The following is a 21,804-nucleotide window of genomic DNA, read 5'->3' as shown; positions in this document are numbered from 1 at the left end:
TCTGTGTATATTACCAGCAAGATCACAACCAGGTTCAATCTGTGCTCTTTGTGTTTGTCTGCGTTTCAAGCTTGTGATTTGACCTCAGCACACCAGCAGTGAGAAGGTTATATGGCCTGCCTCTGTGTCTTTAAAGGTTGTATATTAACAACGTGATGTGGTAAGGACAGATGAGTGCCTACTTAGAGGAAGTGTGAATCTGAGAAGCGAAAGACTCAGAGGAGAAAACAGAAGAGGACTTGGGCAAGGGATATTATTTGTGTAAATGAAACCTTTCAGTGAGTCTTTGGTGGATTAGACAGAATTTTATTTCCGGAGGTCTTGGAGTGTGTGGTGACTTTATTGTGCTGTTGACGCACTGGACTCTGGAGTAGGAAAGGTGGAGAAAGCACTGAAAGCCTTCGTCAGACCATGGACTCTAATTGTTAGCTCAGGAATATAAATACTGCAAACTTCTGAGCTGAGAATGGGCCCGGATCACTGGTGGCTGTGTTTGTGCACCTTGGTGATTCTTGCTGCTTCATGTCGGGTCAATGGACAGTGTCCAAATGGGACTACGATCAATGTGATCCTGCTGAAAGACAACACGTCTCTATGGAGCCTTGATTATGTGGAGGGACAAATACTGAAGGCCATAGAGATGGATTCTGCCATTCATGCTGGAGACGGTAAAAAAATAAGAATTACAACATAGAGACATCTGTCACTTACACTTAACATGTGTTCACAGAATTATGGTGCATTATGAATTCAATATTATATTACTATATGCTGTAGTACTAGATTCTATGGTAGAAATTAGGCACACTATTTAGAAGTGCAAAAATCTGAAGAATACAGTAGTTTACTGTATCATTATACATAATGTAGTGTAATAAAATGATCATCTTTTTAGGTATTTTTTTGTCTTACAGTTTTAATTTCTTGTCCAGTGCTTTTAAACTAAAAAATACAATAAAAATAAATAAAATAAAATCGCAACCTTTCTTAGATTTCATGGGACAAGTGAAGCAATGACTGCTAACTGATAAGATTTTATTTACTCAGTGTAATAAATAACTAGATATGAGTTGTACCAAAAGGAAACAATTATCTTTAATGCGTACTTAATGTTCAGTGAACATTATCATGATCTTTGGTTTGGATTACAGTGATAAAATTCCTTTGACCCACTTAGTCATTGCCAGATTAATCTGTTATGGGCCCTGTGGCAAAAAATAACCAAGAATTAACTACTGTAAGACACAACCATCATAGCAAAACATATCTTTCCCCAAAGCCTTCAAAATGCCCCTATATGCCCCCTGATAGTGTGTGATACTTTAAATTTGGACCCATGGCAAACATGAACTCAGTAAATAGTTCCATCTGTTAAAACTACATAGGTGGAATTGGGTGTTTTTGACTGGGGTCCCCTAGAACCCCAATACATTGGTATTTTTAAAAAGCACTAATTAAAACAAAAAACAATGATATGAAGTCATTAGGAACAAAATGATTGGCAAAGTCATGAAAAAATTGGAATGATAGAATAAAGCACCTGCGACATAGACAAAAAGTATACCTCTGGGGTCTGCTGGTACCCCAGTTGGTAGGATTAAGTTTAAACACACATTTATTTAGCAGTATGGGACATGTTAGTTTTGGCAGAAGTCCCCTCTACAAGACAGGTAATGATACAGAACCCTGAACCCCATTTTATGCTTTATCCCAAACAAATTTGCACTAATCCAAATTACCACAGAGAAACACCCAAAGCAATCCAGCCCTGCACCCATATTTTAAAGGAGGATATATTGATGACATCAATTTTACTGAAAATCCACAAACTAAACTAAAAGAAAATCCTGAAATGTTTTTCTGCTTTTCTTTCTTTTCACAAACCACAATAAAGACACGAAGATTAATCTCAAACCCAGCTTTGACGGGTTTGACACAAGCATTTTTAAACATAAAGGCTGCTATGGAAGCACGTGCGAGGGAGTGGAAATGCTAAAAAACCTGACGGTGAGTAGCTATAGCATTACATTCCAAACAAATTAGCCTCATGATATACATTTACCAACATATATGCATAGATTTGCCTGTATGCTAAAAGCAAGTATATCAGTGCTCTTAACGTTAGCTCTGCACACAAACATGAGAAACAAACAACCACAGTGACACACAGACAAAAACTCACACTTATCACACTTCTTTTCTCTTGCAGAGATCAGGCAGGCTGGGATGTGCTGTGCTTGGGCCCACCTGCACCTATGCTGCTTTCCAAATGGTTGAGTAAGTGCTGGTTTTTCAACGTCATGTCTACACATTTGAAAACACCATTTACACATCGAAACCGGATTTGACATGTATAAATGTTACAGTATGGTGCATGTGTACTCAGCTCATAGATGCATTTCCTAACATTAGGTAGTTTTGTAGTGGACTGTCTTTTCTCTCTCTTCCTCTCTCTCTGTCAGTCTGGAAAAAGGTCTGAAGCTCAGCACACCCATCATCTCAGCGGGCAGCTTCGGTCTCTCCTGTGACAACACTCACAACCTACAGCGCCTCTTGCCGCCAGCACGCAAGGTCTCAGACTTCTTCATCGAATTCTGGAAAAGCCGTAACAAGCTCAAACCTAAGTGGGAGACAGCCTATTTATACAAGAAACAGAACAACACAGAGGACTGCTTTTGGTGAGTCACCTAAGAGGTGTCTTTAAAGAGAAACATTTGTGAGTATATTATATGTACAGTCACTTAATTGAACTATCAAGTGGTTATAGTCTGTGTAATAAAAAAAATGAGTAATATTGTGTCCAAAGCACAAGGCAATATGTCACGCTCTGGGTTTGAATGTATTTTTGGAAATTTGAAGGGCAGGTTCAAGCAACAGTAACAATAAGCTATGAGAATAATCTGTATCTGCTGTATCTTTGCAGAATTTCTAAGTGACTTTCTTCTACAGGTATATAAATGCACTGGATTCACACTTGAGCCAGTTTGCCCTAAAAATTCAGAGAACGGTCCTGCGCAGACCAGAAGAACTGAACACAGTACTTACATCACCCAAAAACAGGACCAGCAACCGTGAGTTAAAAAAAACAAAACAACTTAAAAACATACATCGTGTCAACAGCTCCTTGTCTGATCTCACTGGTCAGCTATTGTCATAGATGGTAATGACTGTACATTAAGCACAAATTAAATACTACTTTAGAGTAAATACTAAAAACACAAAAAGTTAGACTTTCAGAGGTTGAAAATGCCAACTTTCTCATTTTTAACCTTTCAAGTATACGACCATAAATGGAAACAGGACAAATTACTCAGTGTCTCAACAACCATTGAGACCTGTGATGTAGCTCAGGAGACCTATTGCTGTTGAGATGGCTCAATAACAATATTACTTCTATGACAAACAAGATATTAAAAAGACAAATAAATCTGACAGTGTGTAAATGTTTCAAGTCCAACAGTGTCCAAAAAAACTGTCCTTTCCAAGTTTCAAGATGAATAACAGGCAAAGTCACTTATTTTTATTGCGTTAATGCAGCTAAGAGGACATTTTTGGTTTGGTATTAACTTTGGTTTCAAGGTTGAAGTAGACATTTAAATAGAAATCAGAGTCTGGTGGTTAAATGGGGTTTGACTCCCACCAAGGTCACCTATGCTATAAATGCATACACAATCAGACTCTGGTGTTACAAAAAGCTTTTCTGTTTGCAGTGTTCATCATGTGTGGATCACCAAAGGATTTAGCGGAGTTGAAAAATGGCTCTAGAGAGGCAGACAGCAGTGATATAGCCTTCATCCTTATTGATCTTTACAAGTCAGTACTCTCTTTCATATCTTGGTACTTTCTGTATACATCTGTCTCTATACATTTGCACATATTGTACTTACTTAAGGGCTTTCAGTATATTCTCACATCCTTATAGTATGCACTCACCAAGCACTTTGCACCAAGCTTATACTTTCAGTTTTTGTTGACATTGTCATAAAGTTGATCATTTTACTTCATGTTTATTATTGAGATCGTAGTGGATGGTGGTAGTTTACTGGAGTGTATTTTATTGACAAGTGTTGCTAATATTTTGCCCCCTTCAAGTATGTTAATGGAGTGGTCCTTGTTTCCTCTCATGTCTCAACTGTAGCTATCCAATAAAAGCATAAAATACCCAAAAATATATTAAAAAAATAAAAATATTTCCACATACTGATCATAGCTATACTAAACTATAGTTACCTACCTAGCAAGATAAATAACGGATAAACAGTTGAAATAGTTAGTTTAAAGTAATGAATAAATGGTTGAAACAAAATGAGGATAAATGATTAAAATAGTTGGCTAAAAGTAATAGATAAAAAGTTGAAACAGTTTAAATTAAGGATAAATGTTTGACATAGGTAACTAAAAGTACTACAAAAGGTTGTTCCAGCTTCCGTCACCAGTGGTAAAACTTAGGTTAAGATTGCAAACTTAACCAAACTGACCTAAACAGTTCAGTTGTCTTATTGTAACATCATATCCACTTTTATATCAACAATAGTTAAATAATATCCATTTTAAATTAACACATTTGTAACATGATGGGTTGTATCAGTGAAGTGGTACCTGAGTTCAGCTGACAGGGCTGTGGGTAGTATGTCTGACAAAAAGATTTGGAAACACTGATAATTAAGAATTCTAATTTATATCCACATATTGAGTCAGCTGACACCCAACATCACAAGCTCCAACTACAGTGCCTGAAAAATAGTTAACAAGCAGAAAGAAACATTAGCTAACTTGTAAGCTATAAGTAACAAATAAATGGTTGAAACAAAAGTAAGGACAAATGTCAAAATAGTTAGCTAAAAGTAATAGATAAACAGTAGTTAGCTTAAAGTAAGAATAAATGTTTGAAATAGTTAGCTAAAAGTAATAGATAAACAGTAGTTAGCTCAAAGTAAGAATAAATGTTTGAAATAGTTAGCTAGTCCAGCTCTACTCCAAGTGGTAAGACTGCTGGTAAAAATGCAAACTTAACCACACAGATGTGAACATTCAACTGTATTACAGTAATATCATATCCACTTTTATATTATCAATAGTTAAATAATATCAATTTTAAACGAACAGATTTGTAACATGATGTGTTGTGCCAATGATGGGGTAACATTACTGAAATTCATCTGACAGGGATGTGGTGAGTACGTCCGAAAAAAAAGGTTCTAATTTCAGGCAAATGACATTTCAAAGGTTTCACTGACAATTCAGTTTAAATTTATTCAGTCATTCTTGATGAGTTTTCTGCTCAATTTTAATGAGTGAATCAATTTTTTTTTTACTAAATCTTCCAGCTACAGATACTCAGGCAGGGAATTATAATTATTATACTGATGTGGGAATAATATATATAGGATATGTAAGGATTTTAAGAGCGCCTCTCCTCTCTCCTTTCCACAGTGATGAATACTACACCAACACATCGTCATTTCCATTCATGAAGAATGTGTTGGTAGTGACGATGCCCAACTCCAGGAATTACACAATCAACACAAACCTGACAGACAACAACATAGTGAGAAAACAGAATATTACTCATTGACCTTCCTCCACATTCTACTGTTTGGTTTTTTGGGAGATGCTGTCATGTTTTCTTGCCAAGATTTTAAGAAGATCGATACCACCCTCGTATCTGTCTGTTAAATACAAAGTGTAATGGGAAATTGCTGATCACTCAATAAACACACAAAGAGAGCATTGTCAGGTTATGAAATAATGTAATCAAATAATACAATCAGAAGTATAATGCATCATAGTTCTGGAGACAAAGATGCATACCACCTAGCTATCTTTTCTTTGTCTGAAAGGTTGGCACTTAACCAGTCCCTTAAATACTACGCGTACAGAATTTAAGACATCTGTTTACTAACCTTACAGGTCAGCAACCAACCCTCAGATAGAAACATAAGTCAAAAGTTCAGATAACCTAGGAACAGTCTTTCTTCACGACCATATATGACAGTACATAAGCATGCACCAAGTAGCATCACAAAATAACATTACTACTATATTAAATTAAGGACAAACCACACTATCCTCTAAAAGCTTATCAGTTTTACACATAAACATCTACATAACTACAGTTTATCTTATCACTGGCTCAGGTAAGGATATAACAGAATGAACTTAACTGTTAAACACACAACTACCTCATCTTACACAGCAAAGAACTAAGTTTAGAATAGACATAGCACAGAGGAATTTAGAACATGTGTGAAACACAAACTAACACTAAACTGAACTTAAAGACCATCTGAAACATGTATGATATATTCAAGAAATACATCAAATGATAACCTATTATTCCGTTTTCTTTTACAGAAGCTACAGCCAAGAGATGGTTAACTTTGTCAATCTGGGGTTGCCATAGTTGCTTTGTTGGGTGGCAAATAAGTGCATTTCCCAAAATGTAAAACAATGCCTTTTAGGATCTGTATGCTGTATGTATGTATAATAGTATAATGTATGTATAATGCAGATAGGCTCTTTTTCTATCTGCCTTAAAATGTCTGTTTGTAGTGTAATGTAGTTAGAATCTAGTTAAAGGGTCAGTTCACCCAAATTACAAATAAACATATTTCTCACCTATATCTATGCAGATATTTTTGATTTTATTTGCCCAGTTTTGAGGTAAATGTCTCTAAGATTTCTGTATCCAAGTAATGGAGAAATTAAAATTTTGACCCAATGAGGGTGATAGATGAAAAGTCAGAGGATCACCAAAGCTTATAGCAATGTCTGCTGGTTATCCAGAGTAACGGGGAGTAACTGCTGCTGTTGAATTAAAAAAAGAAAAGTAAAGTTTTGAGCACAACAAACAATATTCCATTCAATTTTCTCTCTCTCTGCAGATGAATGACTACATAGCTGCATACCATGATTCAGTGCTGCTGATAGGTCGTGTAATGCGGGAAATTGCCCAACAACCTACGTCAGAGATCCAGCAGACACAGTATACCAACGTGGCTTACTTCAGGAACACCTCCTTTGATGGTAAGGAAGGTGGAAGAGACACTAAGAAAAGGACAGAGGAAATGAAAGTAAAATGTCTCTAAATCTTTAATATACTTTTAATCATAACTTTGCAGACTTTTAGAGTGAAACAGAAAAGTTTCAGAAAAGAAAGAAAGAAAAGAAAGAGAGGGAGAGAGATTGAATTTTTTTTTTTATTGCAATCCAATGAAAAACATCTATCTCCAAAATGTCACCTTTTCATTAAATAATTTCTGAAAAAATAGCAATATTTTGGTTATTGTTCAGTCATTTTTCTGTAAATTTGAATTTACAATATCAAGGTTGAAATGCTGTTTCAAATCCCTCTCCACATTGCCAAGCAGGCTTTATTTTTAAAATTATCTCATTGGCCTACAAATTGTCCAATTAAAGGACCAGTGTGTAGGATTTAGTGCCATTTAGCGGTGAGGTTGCAGATGGCAACCAACTCAATACCTCCCCAACCCCTCCCCTTCCAAGCATGTAGAAGAATCTACAATGACCACAAAACTCACGAAAAACGTGAAAGGCCCTCTCTAGAGCCAGTGTTTGGTTTGTCCGTTCTGGGCTACTGTAGAAACATGGCGGTGCAAAATGGCGGGCTCTATGGAAGAGGACCCACTCCCTATGTAGACATAAAGGGCTCATTCTAAGATAATAAAAACACAATAATTCTTATTTTCAGGTGATTGTACACCAATTAAAACATATTCATGAATATTATGTTCCATTGTTCTGCCAAATCTGTTCTGCTAGATACCACTAAATTCTACATACTGCACCTTTAAGTCTAAAAATGCTGGAATAAGCTTATCAAATATTCACAATGTGCAAGATTTACCTCAGTGTCCACACTTCAGCCCCTGAGATCTGACATTGGTTACTGTTGTGTGTGAGGTCTAACAGATGGAGGCTGTCAGCTACGATCACTTATTTTTGTTTTTGATTGGCATGATGGAGACAGAACTGAGATTAGGTGTTATAGCCTGCAGGCTGCAGCTGTAAGTAGCCTGTGTGCATTTGGGTGTGAGTGTGTCATTGAGACACACACATTCAAAGAGAGGACCAAACCTTTAGAAATCAATTAGTTAACATTAAACAGTACACTTGTTAACAGTAGTCTTAACAACCAGTGAACAGAAAACAAACAGAAGTTTTGGATGACAAACTGCTGCGATGTGTCTGTGTAAAGACATTTCTATGATTCTTTTCAGGCATTGCTGGAAACTACAGACTGGACAAGCATGGAGACAGAGACGTAACTCTCTCAATCATTTACACCACTACTGACAACAAGGTATTTTCTTCTACTGTGTTAATTATTATGCTATTCAGTAGTGAACATACGAAGAAAGACAAGATAACTCTTCATTTTGTTGACAATGTCTAAAAAAGATCTTCAGAAATAAAAACCACCTCCAGCTGAATTTTTGCTGTTATACAGTGTTTTATCCTGAAATGTGTCATTTTCTCCTCACATTTGATCCTCAGTATCGAATTTTATTCACATTCGACACTGAGCACAAAATCACTGAAGTGATTGAGACAAACCCTTCCTTCCACTGGGGACAAAGACTTCCTGACTCCATACCAGACGGAGGTACAGGCAAAATACACACACATATGCACACACACCCACGACTAGCCTGACTGTGTCAGCTGACCGTCACAAGCTATAATCATTAACTTTCTTCCTGCTCACATTCACACACATACAAGCGCACAAACAGACACAGTACATCTGTTTGGTGATCATCGTTGGCTGTTTATTGCTGTCAGTTAGATGTGCTATCAGTTGGAAGTAGAGTGATCTGAGATTGAACTCCAGATATGTTGTAAAGACGAATATGTTTTTATTGAAGGTTTTACTGTCTGTAAAGTGAAGCAGGAAATGTCCCAGTTATAGTTTAGTGCAGTGTCTGTGTTTCAAGGCTAAATGTTGTTAAAGAGGCTTTCATACCCATTAAAATGACAAATTTTACCTACAACTGAGTGTTTGTTTGTAGCTTAGAACTGCTTTAACACAGAAAACACTGGTTCAACCCATGTTTGACCATTCATACCAGATTATTGCTCATGGTTGAAGGTACCCTGCAGAGTTTTCTTCAAGTTATGTCAACAGTCAGTTTTTTTCACCAGTAAGTATTGTGTGTATCAGTTAGGTCTGACAAATGTGATAATAAATCCATCCTCATAAAACACCTGCAAAGTGGATTTTAAAAATATTTAAAATTGTGCATTGTTTACATCCATGTTTACCAGCTTGCAGTGTCGTTCTTCATGACCTTAGCAGGTACATTGCAGCCACCGACTTCTGCTCATCCGCCATTGTGCATGTGCAAGATACAAACAAAACATCGATTCATGGTTAAAATATTGCTCCATAATGCTACTAGTGGTCAAACACTCCACAGGGGTACCTTTAGCTATCAGGCCATCAATGTCCAAACTGTGGTCAACCAGTGACTCAAAGATGAACCTATTTCCTGCCAATTGTGAAACCAGAAGCTCTAGTGACACTGGGGTCACTTCAGCTGCACAACATATAAATATATAGTTCACAACATATAGACAGCATTTGGCAGAGATTTATGTGATTTTAAGAGCTGCCTACACTTCAGTGTGTCATAGACCAAAAAAATGGTTTAAATCCTGCTAAATGCCTAAACTGTAAATTGTAATTGTGCTTTTTTCACACTTCAGGCCCTGCAATTCATGACATCATTGTCATTGTGTTGGCTGTCACAGTGGTTGTCGTGGCCACCATCGCCTTCATTTTCTACAGGTGAGTATTTAATCCTTTTATGGCAACAGCACCTGTACTCAACACATAGTGTTGGAGAGACATCAACACATAGTGGAGGAGAGACATATCACACCTACAATATGTTTGAGACTCATGGGAACTGTAGTTGTTGAATGCTAAAAGTTAGACCAACCAGAGGGTCTCCAATCACTTAAAGCCCCTCTGTATTCAAAAATTTCTTTTGTTTATTGTTAATTCACTTGGATGTTAGAATGTGCAGACTTTGACACTAGAGGGCTTTATTTTTATTTATAAAATTTTTATTTATATATTTATTTATTTTATTTTATTTATTTTTTACACATTCATCTGCTGAGGAGGGGGCTGGGGGGTCTTTAAATTGCAATTTGCAATTGAGATAATATTCATACTGAGTCTTTTAAAATCACAAAAGATATTAATATGGAAGTTTCTTGTTTAAGTTTTAAATTTCCACATATTTGCATGTGGTTTGGTGCATCTCTTGAAAGCAACTTTTCTGATTTTGATTCAGATTTTTTGGTGCTGATTTTAGAGGCAGCTGAAGTTGAAGTACATAATTTACGGTTGAAATTAAACGAAGTTGACCAAATTTTGAAAGTGCACATCTTAGGTATCTCCTCTGTACCACATTTCCACATCTTCATGGCTAGCTGAGTCATTTTTTATCACCTGGTGGTATGTTTTGTTCCTTTCAGACAGAACAGGAGAGATCGACTGCTGAGGAAACGCTGGTCTCACATCAGCTCTCATCTCATCACACTGCTGGAGAACAACCAACTAAACGTCATCTCTCTTAAGGTAAATGGAGTGGAAAAACCTCTCAGTCAACATGGAGGCTTTTCTACAGGACTGTGAAGCTTATCCTGCAGTCAGAAATCTGTGATCATTGCTCTAACCACTTTTCTCACCATAGATTTCTCCATAACGTTTATCTCATTCTTGAACATGAATGCACCAGAGCACACATTAAGAGAAACAAAGAGTTTTGACATGTTTAATCTTTTAAATCTGCCCCCATCAGATTGAAGATGAGAGGAAAAAATTCCCTATCCGCCGTGCACTCTACGATAAGAAGGTAGACACACTCTGCAGTTGTTCTCAGCAAACAAATAAATATACTTTTGCACTGAAGATGTTTTATTCAGGATTACTGCTCTGACTGGTGCTGCTGCAACATTTTCAGATTGTGATTCTGAAGGAGCTCAAGCACTCAGACGGGAACTTCGATGAGACCCAGAGGATAGACCTGAACGCGGTGAGATGCATGCACACAGCAGGTGGCATGTGTGATGTTGTGGTTTTGTCTTAACGCACTTTATGGTCTCTGCAGATGTTTATTGCTTGTCCTTTGTGATAATGTGTTTCCAAGCAAGTCTCTGTGCTACTCAAAGAGCTACTGCCTCTCATCAACCCCCCCTTCCTTTTTCTCTGCAGCTCCTGCAAATCGACTATTACAATCTCACAAAGTTTTATGGCACAGTGAAGTTTGATCAGGGTGTGTTTGGAGTGTTTGAGTATGGAGAGCGGGGATCACTCAGGGTAAGTATGGCATGTACACACTCAGGTCAAGTCCCTTCAGTCGTCAATGGAAGTTCAGCTTGCACGTATCAAATAACTACTTTGAATGACAAGTCAGGAATATGAGCAGCTTACTACAGAACAAAAGATCAAATATGAGTGCAGAATGCAATGGATTTATCAGAGACTGATTCATTTCATCATATATTTCAAACATATATTCATTGAGACAGAAAGCAGCAATACACACACACACACACACACACACACACATACACACGTAAACACAAACAGAAATGCCCTCTGTCCCTGTCTTCTTCCAGTATGTGCTGAACGACAAGGTTTCGTACCCAGAGGAGACCTTCATGGACTGGGAGTTCAAGATCTCCGTCATGTATGACATCGCTAAGGTGAGACAGAAACTCTCTGTTCTGCTGGTGAACAATGCATTATGTAACTCTCAAGTATTTTATTGTGTGTGGAGCATGTCACGTGATGTTGTATGGAGCTTTATGAATACCTGGAGCAGGCATCATTATGTTCAGCTTGGCAGAAACACACTTCAACATGCTATTATATCACACAGAACTGACATATTGTCCTAGAGATGAGTAACAATCATCTGTATCAGACATAAAGGACTAATTTGCAAGACTGACTCAATAATAGTGATCAATAGCAGTGCCTCTGTGAGAATTACAGTACTCAGATTACTTGTACGTGATAAAAGGCTAGCTGTTTCCCCTTGTTTCCAGTCTTTGTGCTAAGCTAAGCTAACTGGCTGCTGGCTCTAGCTTCATATTTACCGTACAGGCAGGAAATTGGTATCAATCTTCTCATCAAACTATCAGCAGAAAAGGGAATAAGTGCATCTCCCAAAATGTCAAACCGTTTCTTAAATTTGGATGTACTGAGAAAATCGGAACAAAATAAAAGACAATACAGCAGACGATTTGCTATGTCTCATTATTATTATTTCTGTCACTTTGAAAAGAAACTTTCCCTAACACGAGTAAATACTTGCTCTAAATTCTAATTTAGAGCAACTTTACTCATTACACTCTGAAGTGATAACACTAAAAAAAGAAGCACGCAGATAGACACAGAATCTAAGTTTCTGTGGTGCAGACTGGAGTGGACATATGTTGATATCTCAAGTTGTCAGTCTGGTTGTAATCTCAAGTTAATTTGAGAGAGAGAGAGAGAGAGAGAGAGAGAGAGAGAGAGAGAGAGAGAGAGAGAGAGAGAGCTTCAAAGCAAACAGTTTCATCTGCTATTCTTCAAGTAACTACTTTTTAAAAATGGTCCTCTAATCGCTCGTCTCTCTATTTCTTGGTAGGGGAATTGTAAACACACACATGTTCAGTAACTGTAATGTAATAGAAAAAATAGAAACAGTAATGCTTTACACTACATCATTAATGGGAAAAGTAATCATGTGTTAATGATGGATTAGCTCCAGGAGTAATCACCGTAACACAAATTGAGTATAATAGGATTTACTGTATGTGGGGGGTTTATCCCAAGCAGAATGTATTTGTAAAGACACATGAATGATTCACACTAACAAAATTGTTGTTGCAGTTCCTCCATACTGCCAGTAGAGATCAGTAAAGATCACAGATGACTTGCTTCCTCTTTAAGATCTCTTCATCTCCTACTCAGTTGTAGTGTATATATATGTGTGTGTGTGTGTGTGTGTGTGTGTGTGTGTGTACTCCAGCCTGATGTTCATTCACTCCGGTGTATATATCCTCTGTGCAGGGCATGTCCTACCTTCATACTAGTGACATTCAGGTGCACGGTCGACTCAAGTCCACCAACTGTGTGGTGGACAATCGCATGGTGGTGAAGATCACTGACTTTGGCTGCAACAGCTTCCTCAGCCCTGGCGAAGGTAAAACCACAGTTGCAGTGTGTCTACAGTAGTCCTAACTCATTGTGTTTTTGTTCATTTCTTCACTTTAATCACATAATTTCTTCTGTTTTCCTTTCTCTTGAAACTCTTCTCTCCTCTCCCTCTGCTCAGACTTGTGGACAGCCCCTGAGCATCTGAGGAAACAGGGCACCTCGCAGAAAGGAGATGTCTACAGCTTTGCCATCATCGCTCAGGAGATTGTTCTCAGAAAGTGCACCTTCTACACTGAGTGCTGCTCTGATCGAGCAGGTGTAACACAAGTTCATACATTTACACAATCATGGTCCAAAATTAAGCCCCAATAGTGTTATAAAAAATATTAAGTGTTTATATACTGACATACAGTGATCCCCTCTCAGAAAGAATAAATGTGGCTCATTATTTAGGTTGCCACATACACTGTGGTGTCAAACACAATAACGCTTCACCATCAGGCTTTGATGATTCAGTTTGAGAGACTTTTACTGTAGACAATTAGTTATCTCTGAATCAACTTGAATGTAGCATTAAGTTTAGAGGCTTTTTCTGTGTTTAAAGTCGGTACAAGAGGCAGACAGTCCAGAGCCTGTCTGATCCAGAGCCAATGTTTTGCTTTGATATAAACACTCAGTGATACTGTTTTGTGGAGAAATAAATGTATGTCTCTTTCCTAACAGAAAAGCTGTCCAAGGTCATCATGTCCTACTTTAGACCTGATCTTGACTTTGAGACGGCTTCAGAGAAAGAATTAGAGGTGCGTTATTGCCATTTTGGTGGCAACTTTATCTATAGTTGTGTGATTGTGTATTGTCTGTTATGTCTATAAAGGAGCAGTTTGACATTTTGGGGAAAAGGGTTATTTGCTCGCTGACAGCGAGTTAGATGACAAGATCAATACTCATATCTGCATAAATATGAAGCTACAGCCAGCAGTTGGTTTGCTTAGCTTAGCACAAAGACTGGAAACAGGAGGAAACAGCTAGTCTGGTTCTGGCCAAAGGTAACAAAGTTGTCAGACAACCAGCACAGGCAAGACATAGTCTGGCACATGATGCACTGTAAAACGGCCAATTGTTGTTTTTATGTTTCAGTTTTTCATACAGTTTGATGTGTTAATAAGTGAGCTTGTGCCAGTTGGCAGATTTTTTTTAACCTCTGGACAGCTGTTTCCATTTGTTTCCAGTTTTTGTGCTAAGCTAAGCTAACAAGTGTCGTAGCTTCGTATTTTACATAGTCATGAAAGTGGTATCAGTCTTCTCATCCAATTCTACACCAGAATAAGTACAGGCCTATTTCCCCAAAACAGTGAATAAGCAAATAAGTACAGTATATTTCCCCAAATGTCAAACTGTTCCTTTAAAGCTTTGTGTCCTCTGTCTCTTACTGTAGGTGTACATGTTGATAAAAACCTGTTGGGAGGAGGATCCAGAAAAAAGACCTGACTTTAAGAGGGTAGAAAACTGTCTGGGGAAAATCATCAGGTAACGGCTTCTTTACATTCTTGGACTCATGTTGCCATCAGAGATGTGATCAACATATGTGGCCATGTGTAGCCTATGAGCTTTGAGAAATGAATCACAGGTTTTAGTGAAAGATCATGTTTTTCTTTGCCCTCTCCTCCAGTAAAATTCATAATCAGGACAATGAGAGCTACATGGATAACATGATCAGACGGCTGCAGAGTTATTCCAGAAACTTGGAGTACCTGGTGGAAGCGAGAACGGTTCTCTACAAAGCTGAGAGAGACCGCGCCGACCTCCTCAACTTCATGCTACTTCCTCGGTCCGTTTACACTAAAAAGAGCACTCCACATTTTGTTACATATTGGCCTGAGAACACATACAAAATCATACATGTACCCCTGGTCTCCAAAAAACAGTATCACAGCTGAAAACAGGATATTTAGCCGTAATAAAAGGTGGATCATCTTGTTTCATCTGACTTTGTACACGTTTCTCTCTGTGTAGCCCAGTGGTGAAAAGCCTGAAGGAGACTGGTGCGGTGGAGCCAGAGCTGTACGAGGAGGTGACAATATATTTCAGTGACATAGTGGGTTTCACCACTCTTTGCCAGTACAGCACACCCATGGAGGTTGTGGACATGCTCAATGACATCTACAAGGGCTTTGACAGCATCGTCGACCACCACGATGTTTATAAGGTATTGATAAGGCTGGTGTATAGATAGATAGACAGATAGATTACATGTTAAATACTGGAGGTCATCTTTTTCCCATTTACTCTCAGGTGGAGACGATAGGCGATGCCTACATGGTGGCCTCTGGTCTACCAAGGCGAAATGGGAACAGACACGCGGTGGATATCTGCCGCATGGCCTTGGACATCTTGGCGTTCATGGGCACCTTCCAGCTTCGACACCTGCCTGGCATCCCTGTGTGGATACGCATCGGTGTACACTCAGGTAGACTGTGCAAAAGTCAGGGATGTGCTTATTACTTCTTAATGTTGCAATAAAAAAAATCACATTATTAACTAAAGAGCGAAGAAAAATCAACAAGTTTAATATACTATGCTTATTCATCACCTGAGGTACCTGCTTGCAAGTTTTCAGAGAAATGCCACAAGTACTTTAGACGTGACATGGATTAACTGAGCCTCATTAAAGTTCCTGTTACCAAATATGCAAGAGACTTGAAAATGGCAATTAAGCATTTGATGAATTCATATTTAATTGGACAAACAATTAGGGGCTAATGAAATTAGATTTATGAAATGAATCAGTTGATTATAAATTAATAATATGTGTCTGTTAAAGATACAGTTGTGCAGTTTAAACAAACAAGATTTAGCATGTTAATTAGTGAGCTGCTGGTAGGTGGATTTTGTTTCCAGAGCCAGGCTGGCTGTTTCTCCCTGTTTCTAGTGTTTCTACTAAGCTAAGCTGACCAGCTGCTGTCTGTGGCGTCATATTTACTGGACAAACATGAGAGTAGTATCCATCTTCTCATCTTAGTTTCTGCAAGAAACTGAGGGGAGCTTAGTTCCCAAAATGTTGAACTACTCCTTTAGTGCAAATTATAACAGTTGGTAAATGGAGAAGTAGGAACCCGTCAAATTGCAAACTCAAAGAAGAATTCCACATTTTTTAAGTATTAATCTACTTATCAGTTGTGCAATTTTAAACCCATTTTAATGTAATCTATCAATTGGTCTGCATACTTAATGTCTTTTATTTTATGAGAAGTTGTAATCTATGTTGGAAAACTGGCTGAATGTGTGTGTGTGTGTGTGTGTCCAGGTCCGTGTGCAGCAGGTGTTGTGGGGCTAAAGATGCCCAGGTATTGTTTATTTGGAGACACAGTCAACACGGCATCTCGCATGGAGTCCACAGGCCACCGTGAGTACAGAAATAAACACACGCATACTAAGAGACATTTTTAACGAGCAAACTGATTTACACTGACATTGTCGCAGCCGACTAGTTTGGTCTAGCTATGTTACATTAGCATCTTACTGCATATTACTCATGTGCAATTACAGAATCTACCAATCAAACTAATTAAATAAACTCACCCCAGCCAAACTTGGGTGAATAACAAATGATGTTGATGTATCATTTAATATCCTCCAGCCCTGCGGATCCACGTCAGTCAGCCTACTATAAATATCCTGCAGAGGACAGACTGCAAGTTTGAGTATGAGATCAGAGGAGAAACATATCTGAAGGTAAAGATGAGATTCTTCATTTAAAAAAAACATGTCAGTCATTCAAATGAACAGTTTTGAAATAAATTCAGAAACACTAAATTCTGCAGAAAGTGTGGGTGTCTGCAGACTTACTGCCACACACTGATGCCAAAAGTCATAAGTGTGTGTGCATGTGTGTGTTTCCCCAGGGTAAAGGAATGGAGACAACCTACTGGTTAACAGGTGAGATGGGTGAGGACTACGACCTCCCACATCCACCCACAACGTAAGCAAACCCTTCAACTGCTGAAATATTACTGCTCTCAAATGTCTTTTATTACTGTTTTCTACTATTACTACTGAACTTAGTTTATTTAGCTTGCTGAGCTGCTTTTTTTAGATTGATGATGAGATTGAAATTCATGAAGGAGTGTTTAGGGCTCACTTTATATACATATAGTTGCTTAATAGTGTTGGTGAGTGCAGGTCTGATCACTGTGAGCAGGTTGGAAGAGGCTTTTCTGGGATATGGAGAATTACACATCCCCTGTCAACAACATCGGCTTGTTCTTTAAAGCTACATTGAATTAATAATGAAGCTACAGTAGGTTTTTAGCCATGTAAGCAGCCTCTAAGGATGGTAATGTTGGTACAGACATTCATGTGCTCCTCACAATGAACTGTAGTAACTTCCGCCGACTTTTCATTAAGCCTAATCAGGTCAAAATTTCACTTTTTCCAATTTGGTTTATGTCCAAATGACATTCCCATTAGCCTCAGCTGTACTTTGTATGAATATGAATAGTATGAATAGTGAAATTAGTAGGGCTGCAATGATAAGTCAATTAATCGATTAGTTGATCGCCAGAAAATTAATCGCCAACAATTTTGATAATCAATTAATTGTTTCGAGTCATTTTTTAAAGAAAAACTTTCCAAATTTTCAGATTCCAGCTTCTTAAATGTGAATATTTTCTGGTTTCTTTAGTCCTCTATGATAGTAAACTACATATCTTTGGGTTGAGGACTGTTGGTTGGAACATTTGAGAGCTTCATCTTGGGCTTTGGGAAAAAGTGATGGACATTTTTCACCATTTTCAGACATTTATAGATATATATGTACAGTAGATATAATTGATAATGAGAACAATCGTTAGTTGCAGCCCTAGAAATGAACAAACATTAGCATGCTAACAGGCTAAACTGAGTTAGTGAACATGGTAAACATTACCTCTCACTGTGGGCATGTTATTTAGCTCAAGTACAGCCTCACAGAGCTGCTAGCATGGCTGTAGACTCTCAATGCTCCCTGAACATCAAAAGGAACCTCAGGTCTTGTGAATCAGTTTTTTAGGAATGTGTTCATCTTGGAGACTTGACTTGAAATTTGGTAAATGGTATTTCATTAAAAGCTTTATGTGTTGATTGATTATGATTGTAGATAATAATTTGAGACAGATGTCTTATTTAGTCTGAGTTGACTTTACACATTGAACTTGGCCTGGCCTTGACATGGACCTGATCCTCTGCTCCTGTACCGGCTCCTGTTTTTGCAGAGAGAACGTCCAGCGGCTCCAGCAGGACCTTGCCAACATGATCCTGATGTGTCTGGAGCACCGATCCCGAGCGTCTGTCCGGAGAAAGCAGCCGTTTTTGAGTCATGTAAAGGAGAAAGACAAGGACCAGGAATCAGAGGCGGAGTCTGAGAGTGACCATCCTGAGTACCTGCATCTGGCCACGGTGGATAACACCCTCAGTACCTTCCTGTAGGACAAACCTGCCGTAGAGTACGTCACTGTCAAACTCTGACTCTATGTTATGACACTATTCAATAAGAGTGGTAAAAATATCCAAAAGATAGAGCTGCACAGGGAAGAAAGAGTAAGGACTGTAACTACAAGTGTTTAAAGACGTCAAATATTAATGTACAAATAAGTGCCTTGTTTAAGACCTGAAAGTCTCAGTAAGGATATATCTGTCAGTGGGTCCTCTCATTGTTGGTTTGTATTGTGTAAGAAGGACAAGGGTATGAAATGTGCTTGTTTGTTTTTATTTCAGGATACATTTGTGACATGCATCTTGTCTTATCAGAAATGACAGTTTCCTGCATGGTCCTTGCCTTTTGTGCTCTTTATTGAACCCCTGGTTAGACGTGCAATGACAAGCACAGATGAGAAGATAACACTGAGCCCAGCAGGGTTTGTTATAAATTCTATCCAAATCTATCTGAGGTTAAACTGAGGCTATAAGGAACAGCAATCTCCCAGGCTACATCCAAATATGTTCTTGGACTTTCCTCCTGTGTATGCTTGTGACTTACAGAGCTTCATCAATTGTTTAAATATGTAATTTATTTACTGCTGGATCTAAAAGTGTGTCATATGGAGCCAGAAATATCCTGTGCACCATGAGAAATGTTGCAGTTACTTGTGTGTCCAGTGCTCAGTATGTCTTCCACATCTTTGGAGGGGAGTAGTGCATCCACAGGATGACAATAAGAGGTAACATAAAAATAAACAAGACAAGTCTACAGACAGGCTAGAGAGGCTGTATTTAGGCAAAGCTGTGTTTTGAGCTTAACACTAACATCAGCATACAAAGACAATGCTTACACCTAATGTTTAGCAGGTCTGTTTAATATATTCACCATCTTAGTTTGCATGCTAACATTTGCTAATTAGCACTAAACACAAAGTACAGCAGCTGCTGGTTGTAATATCATTAGTTTTGAAGGTACTTGGTCATAAACCAAAATATTTGACAAATTAAATTTTTTTGACATGATGGAAAGTTAAAAGATCATGAAAGATGTGAAAAATTCCTCCTCAGGGCACCATGAATAGTTGCCATGATATTTCAGTCAGGACCAAAGTTGAACTGACTAGCTGACCAACATTTCCATTATAGAGCCATGCTGCTAGTATGGCTAAAAACTGACTTAGCTATCTAATTAGCAATTACCAAATTTGGTCCATATCTGTACATATCTGTTTTACTTTTGTTCTTGCAATGGGAACTTTACATGCATTTATATTTTTTTAACCAAATGACATATTTGAAGATGCCTGAAGGGGTTCAGGGTGGTGATTACTGCTTCTGCTACTCAAATGTTGAATGTATTTACTGGCTTTGTTTTCATTTTCTAGCACTAAATACCAGTGTATGGGCTCATTATGATCACATTGTAGTTGTGATGGTGCTTCCAAAAAATGAGAAATTTGTATTTTAAACCAAAGGACAAAGTTTTATTTTATTGATAATGGTGACATTCATTTACATTAAATTAAAAAACAAAACAAAAAAAAACAATTGACCCTCTGTCACATTGTTGAAAATGTATGTATGTTGTTCAGGTCCTGATGAAATACAGTTGAAAAAATAAAAAAAACAGTGTTTCTTGAAGCCTGTGCAGGTTCATCTGAGGCGTTACAATTCATGTGTCACATTGTTTTGTTGTGTATGTATACAGACAAAGTAGACTGAGGCTCTATGGACAGCAGAGGAAAGAAACTCCAGCATCAGATAAAAAACAAACAAACAAAAAAGAACTTTTCTATCCACATTTGCCTGACAGATGTTTGGGTTTTCTGCACAGAATAATGAAAAGAGGACTTCTATGTAGACATCAAATACTATGTGAAGACGCACTCTACTGTACAGCAGAAACCATTCAACAAGTAGTGTACAAATTAAAAAAAATGAAGTGTGGATCCAGCAAACCAAACAGAGTAACTGTACATGCAAATGGAGGTTTATAAAACTGACCTAATGGTAACACATTTTAAAAACTATTTGAGAGGAAAACTTTATTCTTGGGGGAATGTATGTTCAACAGCATTCATGATGTGAAAACTACAAACTAGCCTATTTGGTAAACCTGATGATTATATTTCTATATGCTTTTAAAGACCATCAGGTAAAACATAAAAGCTAGTCATTAAGTAGAAAAAAAGCAAAAGGTCACCATAAGATGACATAAATCCCCCCGCTAAAAAAAGTCAAAACCCAAATTCTTTTCACCATGTAACATTCAAAAAGAAACCTTGAGAATAAATTAGACAATCAAACGTACAAAAGAATAAAAAAGGCATGACATTTTATACAAAACAGCTAAGCCTTCTACGAGAGCTGCAATGAAACGGCTTCCCCTCAAACATGCAGCTGTATGTTCTGTACGTTCACTCTCTTTATCTGCTTGTCAGCACCTTCTGAAAAACAAAACTCTCAGAGCAAATAAGCACTGGAAGAAGTTTATATGAATACCAAAGCTGGACTCTGACTGGAGATTGTAAACTACCCATTCTTCGACTAAAATATTGAAACAGCTATTTAAAAAAAAAAGAAGCATGTAATAACACCTACGATCATTTTTGACATGTCAGTTTTACTTCTTGAACTCAAGGCACCGAATGATCCCAGTTAAAAGCCTCAAAAAACAAACAAACAAACAAAAAAAAGTGAAGTAACAGAACATAACTAAAAAAAAATGTGTCTCTTTCAGTCTTCTCCCTCCTGTTACTATTACTGTTGTGATTATCATAAGCATAATCAGTAACTGTATTATACTAACATTTATTGTCTTCTGGTGATCCAGCTAATAAGGTATTGCATGGATCCTAACGATCCAGGATATCAGTTTATACTCTACACCTAAAATAGATGAGACACATCTGCACACACACAGACACAAACACACTCTCGTTATTGTATTTGCAGCCTATTTTTTCAGCTTTAGTTTTACCTTAAAATTATCAAAATGTTATCAAAAACTCGCTAACTGTGATCTTAATTCTCGATTGTCTCACATTGTATCTCTAACTGCTTATTGCCTATATAAGACAGTCCGAGTGTATTTGTGTGTTTGCTTTGTGTTGCTGGTCAGTCATTGTTGAAACAGGAGCTACACAGCGGGGGGGGAGGCTCAGACA

General features: G+C 37.8%; 1 protein-coding gene across 1 annotated transcript; it reads left to right on the top strand.

Moving 5' to 3' along the window:
• The first annotated feature begins 165 nt into the window (after nt 1-165).
• On the top strand, nt 166-20,185 carry gucy2cb (guanylate cyclase 2Cb). Its single transcript, XM_067575473.1, has 27 exons — nt 166-668; nt 1,895-2,007; nt 2,210-2,277; nt 2,463-2,678; nt 2,950-3,071; nt 3,711-3,813; nt 5,434-5,548; nt 6,885-7,026; nt 8,241-8,323; nt 8,518-8,626; nt 9,730-9,811; nt 10,510-10,612; nt 10,836-10,889; nt 10,998-11,069; nt 11,249-11,353; nt 11,656-11,742; nt 13,097-13,229; nt 13,362-13,499; nt 13,907-13,983; nt 14,619-14,710; nt 14,853-15,011; nt 15,197-15,389; nt 15,476-15,650; nt 16,488-16,586; nt 16,821-16,915; nt 17,086-17,162; nt 18,433-20,185. The coding sequence occupies exons 1-27, from the start codon at nt 467-469 to the stop codon at nt 18,644-18,646; spliced, it is 3,228 nt and encodes a 1,075-aa protein (XP_067431574.1). The 5' UTR covers nt 166-466; the 3' UTR covers nt 18,647-20,185.
• Nucleotides 20,186-21,804: the final 1,619 nt, after the last annotated feature.

The sequence above is a fragment of the Thunnus thynnus genome, chromosome 20 (genome assembly GCF_963924715.1).
Source record: "Thunnus thynnus chromosome 20, fThuThy2.1, whole genome shotgun sequence".
Lineage (NCBI taxonomy): Eukaryota > Metazoa > Chordata > Actinopteri > Scombriformes > Scombridae > Thunnus > Thunnus thynnus.
The sequence above is the reverse complement of the archived record's forward strand: the minus strand, read 5'-3'. Positions and strand labels throughout refer to the sequence as shown.

Excerpts from the sequence above, each read along its gene's own strand:
- gucy2cb (XM_067575473.1), top strand. The coding sequence starts at position 467 with ATGGGCCCGGATCACTGGTGGCTGTGTTTGTGCACCTTGGTGATTCTT. Across the intron at positions 15,012-15,196 it reads AACTTCATGCTACTTCCTCG|CCCAGTGGTGAAAAGCCTGA; the intron begins GTCCGTTTACAC and ends CTCTCTGTGTAG. Across the intron at positions 15,651-16,487 it reads ACGCATCGGTGTACACTCAG|GTCCGTGTGCAGCAGGTGTT; the intron begins GTAGACTGTGCA and ends GTGTGTGTCCAG.